Source organism: Calonectris borealis, chromosome 5 (genome assembly GCF_964195595.1).
Source record: "Calonectris borealis chromosome 5, bCalBor7.hap1.2, whole genome shotgun sequence".
Classification (NCBI taxonomy): Eukaryota; Metazoa; Chordata; class Aves; order Procellariiformes; family Procellariidae; genus Calonectris; species Calonectris borealis.
This window is the reverse complement of record NC_134316.1, coordinates 19,999,689-20,018,246: the sequence shown is the minus strand read 5'-3', so window position 1 is coordinate 20,018,246 and position 18,558 is coordinate 19,999,689. Positions and strand designations below refer to the sequence as shown.

General features: G+C 44.7%; 1 protein-coding gene across 24 annotated transcripts in view; it reads right to left on the bottom strand.

The window, feature by feature from the left end:
• The window catches only part of FOXN3 (forkhead box N3), a 215,704-nt gene that overhangs the window by 110,389 nt on the left and 86,757 nt on the right, over positions 1–18,558 (bottom strand). For all 24 annotated transcript variants that reach the window (XM_075151322.1, XM_075151305.1, XM_075151313.1 and 21 more), the window contains one exon: positions 3,310–3,446. In XM_075151322.1, the coding sequence (XP_075007423.1) occupies positions 3,310–3,446 (137 nt within the window). The remainder of the gene's footprint in view (positions 1–3,309; positions 3,447–18,558) is intronic.

Genomic DNA, 18,558 nt, shown 5'->3' with positions numbered 1-18,558 from the left:
AAACTTCATCTTGCTTGGGATATTTTTACAATACATTCCTCCACTCTGTGCTCAATTCACCCCTAAGCTGCTTACGCAGATACCAAACAGAACATGTGATTCATTTGTGTATCCTTATTCTTTTAAAACATCTGATGAAGACAAGCAATAGGTCAATTCGCCCCTGTGGAATCTCACCAACTGATCCTTATAAACCTTGTAATTCCTCCGATTAATCCCGTTCCTAGAGGCAGGAGTAATATTGGCGAATTATCTCGTTCCAGACATATTTCATTAATATCAGGTGACATAGTTTCTCTTAGTTGTGGGCTTCAGTTATGTAAGACGGATGGACAGCAAAACCTCTGCCACACAAGGACTTTCTCTAGACATATTATCTTCACCATCAGAAAAAATTCCCTTGGAATTTGTTACTATGACGATGTATTGCTCTGGAGATCCGACGATGGCGGAGTGGATTTACATTTTCTACCCATTACCGAAGTCTTTGTACACATGAGAAAGCAATCACGTATGTATGGGATTACTGTTTTTCCAAATGCACAGGGAATGTTCAACTCCTTGTGAATGTATCAGAAATATATTCAAAAAAATGATTTCACCATTAACTGCCAATGCATATTTAAATTAATTCAACAGTCACTGATGGCCCAGACCAGCCTTGAGTTGATGTTTCGCCAGTCATTAGTAGATGAATAAATAAATATTTTAAAAGACCATGGAAGATTAACTTTTATTTGACAGTGGAACTGCTGAAAGATATCCAGCTAAAAGTAACAGCGAGACCACAATTTCTTCATACAAAACCCAGCCTCCTTTGGGCCTTTATTTGCGAGGCATTTGCTCCTGCAGCCACACAAGCTCTTTGTTTTATGATGCAGTCATCACAAGGAAGACTCGACAGCGCTTGGCAGCACAAGCAGCGTAGCAGCAGCTCTGACATCCCACGGTTTCCAAGGAGAGGAAGTTTCCGTTTCAGTTTTGGGACTCGCTTGCGGGTGTTTTGATAGCACCCTTCCTCTCCCTCGCTCAGAACACAGCTTTGCCATTTGCCCAGCTACATCTGGGCATCAGGGAAAGCAGGCAGCCTTTCAAAACGCCTTCTTAAACCCCATGCTGTTTGGCATGTGCCAGTACACCTCTCCTCTCCCACACACGAGAAGAGGCTATGAGGTCCTAGCCGCCCACCCCACCAGAAGAGGGCAGCAGGACTTCTGCCCGAGGTCTGCGGCTCCGCAGGCACCCTTTGCAGCCCGCAGCGAGGACGGGAGAGCAGCGGGCACTCGGCTGTGCAGGATGCAGGGCAGCCGCCCCGAGGCCGGCTCCCTGACGCCCAGCACCCAGCTGAGGCGTCTCTATGGGCTCGTCCCTGCAAGACAGCTCACGCCAGCGCTGCTGCATCGCTTCCTTCAGCCTAACCTGGAAAAGCTCTCTGTGAGCTCCTGCAGGCAACGTCTGCCAGCAAACTGCACAGCGGTTCTGGCAAACCCGACCCATTAAGTCAACAGTCACTTCAAGAGTGAAAAATCAGAGATCCTCCTGCCTTCAACTGTGTGTGTTTGCTGGATTTTTTTGCTTGCGGGGATTAGAAGGGATCAAAATCCCTCCATTTCTATGTCAGATGTGCATTACACTTTCACTTGATAAGAGAATCTCTGAACAAATCTGTATGGGCATAATTAAAATACTCCTAAAAAGGCAACAGAAATGATAAAGGGAGGCTCTGGAAAAAAGCCTTGTTCAAACACATAAATCACAATTTTAATGCCATTATTCAAATTATTTTTCTGTCCTTCTGCAAAGCACAGTAGCGGTGGGATCGCTGGGAGCAGGGGAGAAGTAAAAGTGAAAAGATCCCTTCTAAAGGTGGTACTACGGAAACTATTTTTCTCGAGCTCCGCAGGGAACACAGCGCCTGGTGCTGGCGCTGCCTCGGGAAACCCCCAGCTCCTGCCGCCTCCCGCCGCTGCCCGACCCCACGGCAGCCGCGCGCTGCGGAATAGGGAAAAAACGCCCGCGCCTGCCAGTCCCCTCATCTCCGCGGAACACAAAACCCGGTACAGGATCCCCATTTTCAAAAAACTTTCGGAGCGGCTGCCGTTGCTGCGCAGGATTACCCGTTACCACGGCAACGGCGCGCGGCTGAGCCTCCACGGCCGGCCCTTTCGCCAGGCAGCGCCGCGCGGCCCCGGGATGCAACGGCACCCGTCTGGGCTACGCGTTGCCAGGGAGACGCCCGCGTTGCTATGGCGACCATCAAGCTCACCGGGCGGCAAGGGCGGGCGGCGGCGGCCTCTCCCGCGCCAGCCCCGCGTCCCCGGCCCCGCCCCCGCCCCCTCCCGCCACGCCTCAGCACAAACGCTGAAACTGCTCCGGAAAAAAAAATAACCAAACCCCCCCCCAAGCCCCACGAGAGCCATCACAGTCACTTCTTAGTCCTGCTGATGCTGCTGACCCCCGCCACGGCTGGTTAAGGACACCTTCCTGATTTCATGGGGTGCGGTACAGCGCTGGCCATGACCAGCATTTCTGACCCAGCCGTGACACGCTGCCACATTTGGAAAAAGTGAAGAAAATAACTGCCGTACCACCAGCGAGGAGAAAGCAGTTGTGTCAAAACCCGGTGTTTGCTTCCCCGCTTGGCAGATGTCAGTCATAGATTCTCTCTCCTCCTTCGCTAACGTTAGTCATAAGCAACGGCCAGATCAAAACCAAACGCAAAACAAATGAAAAAACCTGCCCCATGCCTTTTTCACTGAAGCAAGGCAGAAAAATGGCTACTGCTCTCCCCCACGCCCCTTGGCATAACCTGGAGGGCAGGCACCGGCGCAGGGAGCGCGTAACTACAACAAAGGCTGTTGAAGTCACCCGGGCGTGGGGCTCGCCTGGAGACCTGAGGGTTGCACGGGCAACACAGGCCCCACAGCACGCTTAGGGGGAAAAAACGAGCCCATCTCCTCCGAGCGAGGGTACTGTGTGTTCACCTACTGCAAAGGGGGTAAGCGGACACTTCAGAGCTGCCCGTTTGCTTACGTGCATTTTAATTTCACGTGTTCCTTTGCCGAAAGGCTCTGTGGCTCAGGCGGGAGCAGGACTGCAAGCTCCGCTCCAGGGACTCCCTGCCGCCGCGCAGGGGGACGGGCAGGTAAGGCGTCCCGGACGCACGCTGAGCAAGCCCAGCGCTCCTGGGCTTTCTTCGTTAGCATGTTTCCAAACTGCATCGCTTAATTACATTTAACATCTTACCCAAGATTCATACGCAACACCGGATGAAAACATTTAGAGTTGTAAAATGCATCTAGTTCTTACCTTTGATATGCCTGAGGAGATGTGGGAGGTGTATTGAACACATGCGAATATGGGTGATAGGGTGTCTTTTTCAAAGCCTGAATAAGATTTTGTCTATATTCTGGGTCTATACACCACAAGGACCCCTTTCCAATACTCTGCAAAGAAAAAAGAATTAAAAAAAAAATCAAATATTTGATCTAATGGCATAGCCTTATTTATTTAGCAGTATTTGTCAGGAAAAGCAGTGGGTTTGGGTTTTTTGTCTGACAGAAGAGAACATAGTTTGCTTGCCAGAGATTATTGCTCCATTAATAACATTTTGCGACTGTATGATTTAAATCAGACTTCTGGGGGGGGGGGAAAGTAAGAATGAATGTTTGGTTTCTTTCCACGCCCCCCCCCCCCTTCTTGTTACTAGTTAACATTACTTAATAATATCTGGCTGTTTCCCCATCACCCCATATTGGAAAAATAAGAAGCTACAGTTACTGTTAAATGGAAACTTTGAAGAAAAGTAGATTCTTTTTGAAAGTGAGTTTCTTTTCCTTTTGCTGTTATACTAACAAGAAACAGGGCTAAAAAGGAGGGGTTTAAACACCCTAGCAACTGTTTTAAAAATAAAAGGACTTAATCCTTCAACCACATGACATCAGTGCCATTATACTACAAGAGGAAATTAATCATCTTTTCTCCCCTAAGGGGAAAAAAAATACCCTAAAAACCCAAAACAAAACAAAAAAAAACCCACAGTATAATCAGAGTTTAAACCATTTAAGGGTGTTGTGAAATTGTGATCTGTTAAAACAACAGTTACTGTAATTATCCTTTCTGGACACAGGGAGCAACTCAAGCAGTCAATCTGTGATGTGAAGACTACACTAAAACTCAGCATTTATTCTGCAGTTACGAGCAGTGCAATTTCAGTTCTTGTCTCAATCCCATCAGAGGTCAGGGTGCAGATATTTTGAATTGTTTTGTGTGAGTTCTCAAACAAACAGAAAAACAACTTTCCCTTGGCTCCACGATGAAAGCATACAAAATGATAGCTCAGGAGCAGCCTTGATCTGCTTGAGCATACGTAAAAACAAACACCATTACTGACTGAACTCCACTGGCAGGCTTTCAAGGCATTATGATAAGATTTTTGGTAAAAGCTCACGTTTTCTGGAACAGGCGGGGGGGCTGCACTAACGCCTCTAGCTGCTTTTCAACCCCGGACCATCCCTTTTCTCAATTCCAAATTCTATCAGTAGAGCAAGGCTCTCAGTTTCATGTGTCGACGAACAAACACACACACACAAAAAATCACACCAAAAGTGGGATATTATTTTCTAGAACCACAAGGGAGACCAAAACCAGACACTTGTCTTGTTTTGAAAACTTGTAATCTTTGTGGAGCCCTACCAACTCCTAAGCATTCCTCTGCCCCATAGACAGCTTTAGGATACACAGTACAACGTGCAAAGTGCTTACGGACCTTCTTCGGAACTTAAAGACAGCAAATCTACACTAAATTCTCCCCCCAAAAAATAGAAAAATGAAAAAGAAAAATTTTCCCCAACGTCACTGGATGGCTGTGTGGGAGCATCTAGCAAGTTCACAGCACCGCATGAGACTTGGCTTGAAAGAAAAGGAGAGGGGCTGGCACAACCCACAGGAGCCACGACCGCTTTCTTTCAGAAACAAGCACATCTGCTGGAGGGGATGAAGAAGAAACCATCTTCTGCATGCTGCTCTGGTGGAACCAGGAGCATGGGGTCAAGCCTCTTCAGGATGGCAGGGTTCAAGTCCATGTCTCCCCTTGCTTCCTAAGGGCACCCTACCAGAAGACCACTGAACAGCCTAAGGGGAGACATCCTCCAGCTCTCAAGGTGAAGCGGGGCCCTTGCATGGCCAAAAATCCCAAGAGAGAACAAGCAAGACTCTGGGGCTTTCGTCTTGGTAAAGCTCTACAGCAGATGACTGAAAGATCCACTGCTGGTGTCAGTGGTGGAAGCTGCGCACCACACATCTCAAACCAGTTTGCAAAAAGGAGACTGTTATGTTTAGCCCTCTTTTAAACATGGGACAATGAGCCAGAGACTTGACATGATAAGCCTAGGAAGTGACTTTTTAGGCAAAGGACAGAGTCAAAAATAGAATCCAAACCTCTCAAATTCCACTTCCATGCTCCATCCAAGAGCCAGAGCAAGAAGAACATAAAATTTCCTTTTAAGCAAGCAACATGCAAAACTAGGAACGTTTTTCAGGAGAAAACCTTTGCTGGATTCCTTACTCCTTACAGCATGGGATAAGCTTAAAAAAAGAGCTACACTTAAATACCATCTACCTTATTTGTACTTGCTGGAACACAACATTGTTTTCAAACTTCTCTGTTTTTTCATTTACTTCCAAGACAGACTTTTCATCTACCTGGAACAGATTACCCCCAAAACCCATCGGAGTTAGTTCAAGTTGAGGGCCTTACAAGATGAAATCACTACTGAAGAGTAACTTCAAAACCTTTCATTACTGTTAAGCTAAATTTGTTTGGCTTGCCCATATTCTTGCAAAAGCCAAAAATAATCTCACTGACAAACAGAAACTCTCTCACACAAAAAGTATTGAGAAGAATTATACTCCTTGTTAAAAGAAACACTGGGAAGGCAGATTTGCTATATTTTCACAGCAACTGAGCTGACTTACAATTTAGAAGCAAATACAAATGCAATTTAAGGCAAAGCCCTCCAACCAGCAAAGTTCCTTTTTTAAGATAGTTACTTTTGTTTTGCCACAATCACACAAGAGAGCGGAAATAAAAAGAAAACTGAAGTGTCATAGGTTAAGAATCCTTCTTGACTATCAGAGGTGTGAAGAGCTTCGTTAACTGTCTGTTTAGATATGTCATTAGTCTTCCCATATACAGAGCAATCACGGGAAAGGAAACCATTGGAACTCAGACCCATCGGTTAGTGATTTATTTCCATCTTATGACACTTGGCGTGCTGCTTCACTACACCTCCTCCAAGCCAGAAGTCAATAGTGGCTCCAATCAAAAACCAGTAAGGAAGGGGAAAAAAAATCCCTGGATTACATTTGTCTCCCAGGCAACAAGTGACTGAGGAGTGGATAACAGCCCCCTGATCGTCTCGGCACCCGGAGTGCTCTCAGATCTCCGGACACGCCGCCGCCTCCTCCCAGGGCCAGGCACAGCCACCTCCCTCCCTCACTCCTGCCGATCACAGGTTACTGCTTCTGCATCCGTGTTTAAGGTTATTAAAAAAAGGGGAGTGTTAGTACGAGTCCCCTTCACCTCGTCCAAGAGTAGACTATAGTTGCAGGTAAGCTATTTCAGAGGTACTAATGGGGAGAGAAAGCAATATGTAGCAGTTACCCCGTAAAAGCTTATGACTGAATACTTTTTCTTTAAAAAAATTCCTGATTATCTTTTCTATTAAGAAATTGTTACGCCTTTTTCTGTCACTTAATATATATGTAGATTGTATCAGGATATTGTGCACTAAATCCCAACTTATTATTTGCTCTTTCTCATATCTCAAATATACAAATCTGATTCCCCCCAACAATTAAAACCAGTGCATTGCCATTAAAAGCTACATGATACACTCAGTGTCCAATTGTTTCTTCTCCCAATGGACTGCATATAAAAGTTTTAAAATCCTACTTTGTACAACCTATTAGGATCCAAACAGAAATATTTTGTCATCTTTTAGTAGAATTGGAAAAAAGTTCGAAATTTAAAAAGAAAAGAATTTAAATGCTGCTTGCCAGCTCTTTCAGTTGCTATAGTTGGGGATAAGAGCATTATCCACTATTAAAACTCCTCATTATAAAGATTTTGCTTCCATATACCTCACAACTAACTGCCTGGCCTTACATATCACCTATCGTCTGCCCAAAGCTCAATAAAAAAAATTGTGCATTGAGCTCTTTCCAAGACCAAAGACTGGGAAAAAATACATACCCTGTCTATATAAAAATTCTGGCAAATGTTTATTTGAGGAATTTTGTTCCCTGGTTATTTTAGCACAGACTTGAAATGTGTTAGGAACGCCACTTTTTTTCCAGGGTTGCTCTTTTCATTGCCATACAAACAGTCTGCCCAAAATAAAGCTTTGGGAAAAGAGCAGATACAGGAACGGCAAAATATGCAGGTGCAGAGGGACGCTGGCAATTTCAAATTGTACCTTCTGAAGCTCTGGTTACACGTTCGCTTTGAATCCGCACGGGACTGCACTGAAACCAGGGACGAGCAGCTCCAGGCGCCCACATCTCCCAGAGCAGCATCACCACCGAGAGGGTCCCTAAGGGAATAGACCCCTAAGGGAACATTCCCCAAAAGGGATGTAGTGGATGGAGGGGTCTGAGCTGCTGCTGTTGCCTCCCTGGTCCTTGCTGCACTGTTCTCCTCCCTGCCCTCTTGCATATGCCCGGCCCTTCTTCCACAAGCCCGTTTCAGTCATTCTCCTCGAAGAAAACTATTTTGCTGGCACAATTTCATGTCATTTAAACTCATTAAGCTGGCTCACATGAAGGGTCTGATGAGCACCCAGCACTGCTGCAAAGCAGCATGGATGCGGGGACCCAGAGAGGGGAATGGGAGCTCTCCCCTTCTGCAGCAGGAGCCGTGGTGACACCCCGATGCATCTCTTGGAACAGCACATCGAGAAAGGAAAACCAGGACTCTGGCTGGACACAAAGCCGCTCGGAAGAGGAACAGGAAAAAGGGCAGGCATACATGGGAGAGCTGGGTGAGCTGGCAGCAAGACTGGCAGACATGGCGCTGAGGGAAAGACCAGGAGAGCCGTGCAGCCAAGACCAGAGAGACAGAGATGCTGGGCACGGATGCATGGGGGCTGGGGAAGCCAGGTAGGCTGGGAGGAGAGGAACTGAAACAAGAGACCCACGAGTGTGTGAGTGACCGCACAGCTCTGCACAGGCACCCAGGCTATGCCAGCAAGCTGAGAATCATTAAACTGAACTCTTTGAGTTAAGGACCTTGCTACTTTAAACAAGCAAACAACACTGAAACCAAGCCAACCACTCCCCACTGAGCAGATCTGTCCTTTTTCTTCTCCACTACCGAACCAAGAGGCAATGAGTGGCCATGGCTAGACTCTCCTGAAGCCAAACTGTCAGCAATATGAATTAGGCATATGGCAGCTACCCAGGCTGAAGTGGTGTAGATGTACATCATCTTTGAGAATTATGCCATGTTGATTACAAGGGTGCTTCAGGAACTGTAAAAACAAGCAGAAAAAGCAGAAATTTCCTATTACTCAAAAAAAGGGCATTTCCAACTGGCATCTGCAGTCCCAAGCTATCAAATCTTGAAATCACACCACTGTGACTTATCAGTCCCTTCCTAGCTTAGTGTAAGTTGTTGCAGTCATTAACACAGGACCTGCAAATAACACTAATGACATTTTCCGCAGTGATGAGGAACCTTTTGGTGTCAGTATTCACCATTACTGATCTAAGGGTTTGCTCTCAGCATGGATGAAACCTACTATTGTTACAGCAAATGACCTCTTTGCAAGTAATAGTGGAGAGATTATTGGGTATCAAAGGTTCTACTCTAAAGAAATATTTATCCTGAGCATCCTATGCCCAGTTAACCTGCAACAGCAGCTTATTGGCAAATTCGTGTGAAGGGTTTGCTTCAAGTTTATCCATGGGAATGCTGTACAGCTTCTAAAGGTGTCCAAGTATGCCGTGTGAGCAAAGAAGTGTTTCTCTAGGATCAAGCTTTAGTGAACCAGTTTTTGAAATGCAAATTTCAAAAAAGAATTGGATGATAGAAATAGAATCATAGAATCATAGAATCATACAGGTTGGAAAAGACCTCTAAGATCATCGTGTCCAACGATCAACCCAACACACCATGTCCACTAAACCATGTCCCTAAATATCCATGATGTCACCACAGAATTTACAACAATCGCTTGAGTAACTACAGCCAGGACCAGAATCTGAAAAAATAATCGTTTTAGACCAGAATAGATTTCTGTGCATAAGGTATGAGAGAGAACAAACCCCCAAAGAGCATCCCATAAGTAGAGCCACAGGTCCTATGGTCTTGTCCAGCTGCCCCAAGTAGAGCAAAGAAACAGTGGGTAACATCTCATGGCAATGGCTCTGAGACAGCGCAGCAGTGACTGTGTGGACAGTTCGGGTTTTACGCAAATGAAGGCATTCATGGGCTTTTAAGTATTTTTTTACCTTGGCACTCCCTCCCATGACTACAGAGAAGTCAGAAACGTCTTCTAGTGTGTGACCTAGACACCCAGCAAGTCCGACCTGCCGCCAAAGACTACCAACCCAAGGCATGTCCCCAGAGTCCAGGCTCCTGATCCCACAAGGGGCACTGCAACACCGGGTCTGGAACAATTCTCTATTGTTATTTCAGTCACGGTGACCCACTACCAGGTGACATCATGGGTGCACCTGGTCCACTGCTCCTCCCTTTAGCTCCTCCACTGCTCCTCCAGCACACACTATGTCCACTAGTACAAGTAAGCTCACACAGTACTATTCCCTATAGCCTGCAGTGGATCTGCTACACCACATTAGCTTCCCACTGCTCTCATCATAAAATGACTCCTCTAACAGGCTCAGGAGGTGTTGCATTATGTCAACCGACTCCAAGAGTCACATTTAGCCTGTTAAATATCTCCCTGTTGACTTTATATGTAAACCACCCTACAAAGCTATTAGACTGCCGTATGGAAATCCTGCAAGTAACTGAAGAAAGCAGTATCGTTAACTGCCTTTAAACAATGCCTCGCTCCTATATAAAGTAGTAATACGTTGTTTCATGCTAGTGCCTATCAACCCCAGACTTTCCCCAAAGCCTCCCCAGGCTAGGTGAAGTCCAGGCACTGAAGAAGAAAGAGATGCTGTGACACTGCTAGGGAAGAACAAAGTGCAAGATCAGAGGCAGGGAGACTGGGATGGGAAGGCAGGAGAGCCCAGAAGACAAGCCAGTCAGCATGATGGGCTGTCACACTGCATACTTGAGGGAGATTAGGTACCGAGTAGCATTAATAATGCTGTTTCAGCCTATAGAATTTCTGTGTATACACGGGAAGTGTAATTATCCATACTCTATTGAAACGAAAATTGAGGAGACACAGAAACAAAAGAATAAAACAAGAAGTGCTCAAGGTTACCTATAAAGTCAAAGGCAAAAGAAAAAAGAAAAAACATCCCTGAGAATCCAGACCAATAGCCCATTTAGTGGGATGTGCTAATTTCATGTCAGAGGGGCGCTCATTTAAATACCCACTGGTCATCCGATACTCTTCATGTTATCTAGATTATCCAATTGGGAATGACAGAAATTGCCTTTTCTTACAAATACATAGTTACGTTGTCTATGAAAACCAAGTGACAATTTTAAAACACAACCCTTCACCCAACAGATATTCAAAAAATTATTCAACACTTATATCTGTGCTAAAGGTTTGCAGGTCATTTTTTTGCCTACTAGTGTATTAAAGATTAAATAAGCCAGTGAGTGAATTTCCAGGGGAAGGGGTTAACAGCTAGTAGAGACGGGTGGGAGGGAGTAGGTTGCACTAAATCCATTAGCAGTGACAAATAGAAATAAGGAAGACCTGACAAAAGCTAATGGATTTGCACCATTTCCCCCTATAACTGTTTATTTAATGTAGGGTTTTTCCTTGCTTAGTATTTAATATTGGTTCGCACGATGAATTGAGGGGGAAAAACAGGCGCTTTGATAAATTATTTGAGAGGCTGCCTGGATGTGGGGTTTCCAAGTGTCCCTGGGCTCTTTAGGGAAACAAAGCTGTGGTCCATCCCGAGCCCTGCTCTCAGAGCCTCAACAGATCCCTGTCACCTGCCACAGGCACGCGCTGAAGAAAAACCATCCTCCTGCAACAGGGACCTCAGCGTTACCGCACATCTACCAACACACAAATGATTTCTGCCACTTACAGACACATACTCTACTCTGCTTGTGTCCCATTTCTACACTAAGTTCAGAGATACGTAATTTTTACTATCATTTCTCTCTCCCTTTCCTCTTTCTCATGGCTAAATGAAACCCCAGAAAGCAAAACAAACACAGCCCCACACTGCAAATATCCTCCAAAATGAGGCAACTTCTTGACTGCATTTTAAGCCTTCACCTCGCTCGCACACTGCAGATCAGCACAAACTTGCCAGGGCAGGGCCTCACTACAGGAGACTCAACAGCCCAAATGTCACAAGCCCAAACATCATGGACTCCGAAAAACCTGGGACTTCACCAAGACTCGGTACCTTTGCAAGCAGCCTACACTAATCCTCCTTCCTCCCAAAGGCCAGAGAAACGCCTGGAGAAACGCCTCCTAAATTGGTCAGTAAGGTCAATGACTCTGCAATGAGGTCGAACCAGGGCAGGACCAGTTTAGCTCCAGGAGCAAACCGACCTCCTGCAGGGAGGTCAAAACCCAGCTGCTCCAGCAAGCATGCTCCCTCTTGGACAACAGGCACCCTGGTGGGACTGTAACAGCAGCACCTGCGGGAGAGAGCTTTGCTCATGTGGTGGGATTTGGCATCTTGTTCTTATTGTAATACAAAACAAGCAAGAAATCCCACCTGAGAACCACACCATTGAGACCTACACATGGCCAGACAGGGAGCAGCAAGCCCCCGCCGGGCCCAGCTGCAGAGGAAGAGCACCACCACCTTCCGCACTAACCTCTTCCTGCATCTTCTGGAGAGCCGGCCATAGAACCCTTCTCAGGAGAGGCAGAAACACACCTCGACTGTACTAAAGCCTTCCAGCGTGGGGAGGCTCTGACCTCAAGACTGCAAGGGAATTACATGCCCGGGTAAAGACGGGGAGCGGGCTGCTAAGCCGCCTGCCTGCCTCCACCCACTAACAGGTCGCAGGTCGCTAAAAAGCACGCTCTCCCGACCCTAGCTGTAACTTGGGTCTCCTCTGGCAGCTGCTCCGCAGCCCACCTGTACGCAACAGCACAAAGGCTCTTCCCATTGCAGCTGGCGAGATGCCCCAGCCCACCGGTGGCAGGAGACAGCCAGAGCTACGGCATTACCGCAAGTGCAAACAGGAGACACCGTGGCATGTGGTTCCTCCCACCCTGGCCACACAGGCAGCAAGCCCAGTCCCCTTGCCCGCCCTGCAGGCATACGGCACCAGCCTGCACCCAGCCCAAGGGGACGAGCATCCTTCCAGCAAAGGTCGGGGAGGGGGATGCAGGTGAGAAATTGTCCTCCACAGAAGGATGCGGTGGCACAGGGAGAAAGAAAGCCACATTGCCGGGTCTCATCCAAGTCATCCTCAAGGTGGAGTAAGTTAAAAGGAACAATACAGGAAGTTCTCATTGTGGGAGCAATTAATTCTGACGTGCTTACATTTCCCCCTGTTTTTATTTCAAGTCCGCTGTAGAAGCACAGGCTTGTAAAAACTGTAAGAAGAGATGAAATTGCTTAGCCTTTAAAGTTTTATTCACAGTCAGATTCGTTAAAACTGTGAGAAGACTCCCTCTGTTTTTTTCCTCCACACAGCATCTCAAAAATAGATTTGACAATTATAATTTTTTTTTTTGCTGCCTTGGGTTTTTTAGGTGCCTGGTTTTTTACAAGCATGGCTACATGGGTTGCAACTGGTAAAACGCTAAAAGCAGCAGATGCAACAAAGCTTGGCATGAGGAACTTCATCATGAGCCACTCAGTCAGGCATATTTTAGAGTGGGTAATTAATACTGCATTTCAGCTTCCCTGAGCACCTCCACCAGCAAAACAGATTTGAAAGTGTGCAGATAGTTTATTAAACATGGCAAAGTGATTACATTAGCGAAATAAGATGTAGACTCACTGGTGTGTGTGGATTTAAAGCAAAAAAATGCGTATTTAAATCTAGATTTTTTCCAACGAAGCTAGCAAGTCCCTGATCAAAACCTACAACTTGGCAAGAAGAGGATTCACAGGTTTATTCATATTATTTCCCGGGCAGACTAGTTCTGCATTAGCAGAGCATTAATCAGAGTCTAAATACTTAAGGATTCTGACTGAATATAAATTCTTCCTCTACTTAAACTCCACCTCATTTTTCCAGATGTGATTCCAAATCCCACAGTGATTTTGGTATTTCATACAAAAAGCAAAGGAAAAGCGGGTTTCCTCAAATTCACAGAAGAGAATTGAAAGGCACGTGACGGAGGCAGCAGCAGAGAGCCAGCCTGCAAACTACCTGAAACAAGCCCAACAGAAATAGAAATGTCACTCTTCAGGACGCTCTTTTGGCTAAGCTGGTAGCAAACAGGATGTGAGCATCAGTCGCCGTGTGCAGAGAAGAGGTTATTCAGAATAGCAAGTTCAGGCACAGACCGGGTCTTTCAGCCGGTAAGGAAAGAGTGGGAGGAAGGGGTGGGGGGGGAAGCTTTCAACCCACACACCGCAGCCCTGCCTACTTGGGTTTTCCCTGCTCTCTTTTTAACTGAATTATCTCGCAAGCAGTCATGTTCAAGTGCGATGTTCACAGGCAGCCCCCATGAAATAAGGCTGCACGGGAAGCCTGCCCGTGCTTCAAGTGTGCCGGGAGGAGGAGGAGGAGAAATGACAGGCTCCTCAGGAAAATGAGACCGTGGACAACCTCAGCAGCGCCAGCAGCCCTGAGAAGAGGGACTGAGGCACTTGTCGAAAGACACACGTTCCACCGAAAGGAAGGATTACTGCTTGGTTTGAACATGAGAACAAAAAGAAAAACAGAGTTTGGAGCAGGGGAGGGGAAAAAGAGAAAGACAATACTGTTTGATGGAGTCTAGAAACCTCTGGAAATTAGAAAAGCTGTATCAACTTCTACATTGGGCTAACTCAGCATCTGCACCCTCCCACTCCTCGGTGTTTACTAGCAAGCTATTACTCATTCTGATCATCATATACAAAAAGGCTGATGATCAATATTGCACAAGGGTGATTAGTGCTCAGTGATTAAACATCAGTGTATGAATTTATCTGACTTAACATGCCTGAAGTGGAAGAAATCAGGGAGAAACAATTTCTGAGCCGACTCCAGTAATGAAAATTGACAACTTGCCCAACATCAGATGTTGATGTTGTGAAGAGCTCAGAAGAAACAAGGAGGAGAAGATGTATGATATTCTCAGAAGGATGGAAATTTGTTTTCCTCCAAATTATTCATGATCAAATATGCCTTTGAACAGATCTACCATCTAAAGGAAAAGAAAATCTCATCTAAGGATGCCAAAGCAAGGCTATTTTGATGACACAGGTGTCACGCAAACAGGCCTGCTGTGACCTGAATCGCTGCTCCAGGTCTCCTGTGATCTTTTTCTCTATCGGTTTCACACAGGAAGCCTTCATATTTGACACACCAAAAATAGCAGATCGTTTACATATGAAAATCTTGCTTCAAAAAAGGTTGCAACTTTTTTCTTTTCCGAAATGCAAATGCACTTTCAGCACAGTGCAACGATGATTTAAAGCACTTGCCCCTGCCACGCGTTCCTCAGACAGACGTTTATGAACGGTTCCATTTCTAGATAATGCAAGTAAGAAAAGAGAACTAAGAGGGGAAAAAACACAAAAATAGCAATCGGAAATGAATACCTGAATATGAAAAGCAACCAAAAATAATGTACAAACTCCCTTACAGAGAAAAATGCGTAGCTAGAAAATGAGGTCCAAACTGCTGAAGGCCCTATCCAGAGACTGAGCAAAAAGGAAAGGGCACCTTATAATTGACTCCATTCATCCTACTGATGATTAAAAACTTTGACAGCAGTGATCTTACCTGTCAGAGCTGCATAATGTATCAAATCCTGCTGAAAAACAGTTACCAGCCCTTGAGCATGCTGTTGGTGTGAAAATCCACCACCGCTTGCCCCACAAAAGGAAGTCAGATATACCAGCTCCAAACCGCCAGCCCGTGGAAAAGGGCTGGCATCCTCCAAAGGGTCCTTCTTCTCATAGTCGCACCCAGTGACCACAAATGCTGACATCTGCACTGTACAGAAGAGGATTTCTGTAATTGCTGTGTTTTCCTTGCAAAAGACTCTCCAGGGCAATACTGAACACACCACTACCAAAAGAGTTTGCAAGAAATTTGACAGATTACAGCTTTATTGTAACCTCCAGAATCTGGCTTTAATATTGCCGATTCATAGCATTTTTAGCATGTTGGGATTCTAGGTGTTTCTATTAGAAAGTCATGAGATGGTGCAAAATCATGGGGGGGGGGGAACCAAACCAAAATGTTTCCAGCTGTCTTCACTTCTGTAAAAGAGCCTGTAAAAGATCTTAAAGACTCTAAAACAAGGTTCACATCCCCTCCCCCATTATTTTAAATGACAACATGATTTTTAAGTCAATTTCATAACTTCTAAGGCCCAAATCCCTATATAAATAGCCCCCCACACCATCCTTCTCATATCCATCCGTATTATTACACATGCACACGCCTAGATGCTAACATTGCTTGGTCTAACTTAAAAGCAACACAAACACAGAGAATTTATTTGGGCAATTACAGAATTCCCTCCCTTTCCAAACAAAAGCATATCCCTGTACACAGTGCGAGAAGGCCAACGACACACGTGGCGTGGATTGAAAAGCCATTTAAACCAGCTCTGAAACCGCTTTATTGTTTAGCCTGATGCTAAACAACAGAAATCGACAGATAGTCAAAACATGAAAAAACCAAGAGTTTACTGTTGAAGCAAATTCTTCCCCTTTTTAATGCATGTCTAAATTAAAGATTCAGAGTGCAAAACCAACAACAAGTTTGTGAACCCTGTTTTATAAATTGCGAGGGAAATAAATCGAAGTTGATGTGGCACACAAGTGGATAATTCTACCATAATTAAGACACGGACTCTTGTCCCGTCAGCTCAAGCCCTGCCAAACGCATTTTTGGCATACTAGACACTGGAGGGTGAGTGGGACTCGAGTGCTGGTGAAGGAGCAGATGGCAATTAGCAAAAGTGGTTAGATCATAAGCATGTTTACTTTGAAACTAAAATAATGCAAGTATTTTAGCTGGGGGTGGGGGGAGGACATTTTCCTGTTTTTTTCCTAGTCAGCAGAAAAACAGGATGAGAAAGCAGGATCTTTCCTACAATTTCAATGCTACAAATTAAAATCAAAGCTTTCTAAATGAAAATTTTATATTTTTTCTCAAACAAGAATGACAGAAAAGCTTGTCTCTTAATGGAAAGGGTCGTAATTACATTTCTGCTTTTCCAAATTCAAAATTACTCAGCTCTAAAAGCCAACAGCAAATGACACATCAAAGCAGACTTGTTAAGCCAAGAACAAGGAACTTTATTCCTCTGAACAAAAGCAGTGCTGCCCAAAAGGCAGTGATGTCTTACAGGTGTTTTAGCAAACCCTGAAAGAACAACAAATTAGTCAAAGTGGACGTGTTTTACTAAATTTTAAATGCTGGTTTGTTTTGGAAAAAGCAAGAGAGAGGGTTCAGGTTAGTTAGACTCTTAATTCAGAGTGATATGTTTAGACTAATTGGTAACCAGTTGTGGCAATAGAACACGTCTGTCCCAAGGAAATTTTGCAGAGATGTACCACTATGACAGCATCTTGTTTTCCTAGCGCAGAGACGCAAGTAGATAGAAAGCTTTGTGTGACAACCTAAATCCATACTACTTTTTGCTTCCATTTTATCTATGACTATGTAATGCTTTTCATACATAAAATATATTTGTATACACACACACGCATATACAGATAGATACAAAAATAAATTAATTTAAGCAGAAAAGGAGGTACAGCCTGAACAATAAAATCCCATTTGTCTCAACAGCTGGGAGCTAGCACCGTACTGAGTCTTCTGTGCAATTTGTCTCTATGACAGCTTCTTTCCTCTTTTTCTGCCATGCAGCCAAAGTCTAGGAAGTATTAGAACTTGATATAAAATTGTAAAAAACAAATCTACCCTCTTTTACAACAGCAAGGTTTGTATATTTAACCCTAAGCATTGAGGAGGAAAACATTCATCTTTAGAGAAGAAGGGTAAGAGAGAGAAAATCCAAATAAATTAGTGCAATGAGGTAATTATGTAATAAAAAATGCGTTATGTTAATTGCCAAAACGGGGGGGGGGGGGGGGGAACACAAACAAAAACGTTTTGGACAAGTGCATCTGACAGCTTCAAAACAAACCATGCAATGCTAAAAGCACTAGCATTTGTCCAATTCTCAGCCATCTCGGCCACATCCTAACTCTCCAATTTCCCATCTCTCCCAACTAAAGACTGAAAACCTGCATCTCCCGTGCACACCATGCATTTCTTCCTACCTTAGCTATGCAGGCAAGCCAACAAATCACTCACACTATTCATCCACAGCTCCTTAGTCCTAAAGTACTTCAGGAAGGGTGGAATTATTCAAGAATCGTATCATTATTTCCCGTTAAATTTATAAATAAATATAATCTCTGAAGGGGATTCGTGCAGAACTATATACCTTTTGACCCAGGAGCTCTGTACCATTTTCTCTCAAAGTCTAAGTGTAATTGTAGCTCCATCTGAGCCAGCAGTATGCAGTTCTTAAAGCCGTCAAACATTCCTCTCCAAAAGCCTTCGAAGTGCTCCCAGGAGCAGTGAGAATCTCTCAAAATGCAGTCCTTCTCTGTTATTCTAGGGCTGGAGAAGGCTGCACGCAGACAGCCAATGCAAGGCAGTAGTACTAAGGAGAACCTTGCAAATACAGCTTTTCCTGCATGGCAAGGACTTTATTCCTAAAGATGAAGTATGCAAGAACTATTTAGTTCTCCCCAACAATTTAAAGAAAACAGATCTAATTGCAAAACTGCTACATTTATTATGTTCTGTATCACTTAACATTAACAGTGATGTTTAGCCCCCTCCCCCTAACCTAAAACTAGAGTATTTAATGAACGATTTCCCTATTTTTACTGGAACGCACATAACCTAAGGAGAGGTTATGTCTCCACCCTAAAGGGTGAGGAAAAGAGATAAAAATATGTAAATGAAAGCTTGAGATAAGGTAGCCGAGTACCTAACCCTAGTCTTGCATTAACCCCTGCAGCCCCTGCAAGTTGCACTGTAGGCATTTTTTTTCAACTGTAAACTCAGAAAAACATTTACAATAGTTGCCTCATCTCAGTGAGTACCCTCCCACAGTAGGCAGCCATGGGATCTCATAAATACAGCGCTGGAGCAGAGCCTAATTTTCTGCTCATAGCTTGAATGAGTGTGAATTCAGTGTTCAACTAGACTCTCATGCAAAATCCCAT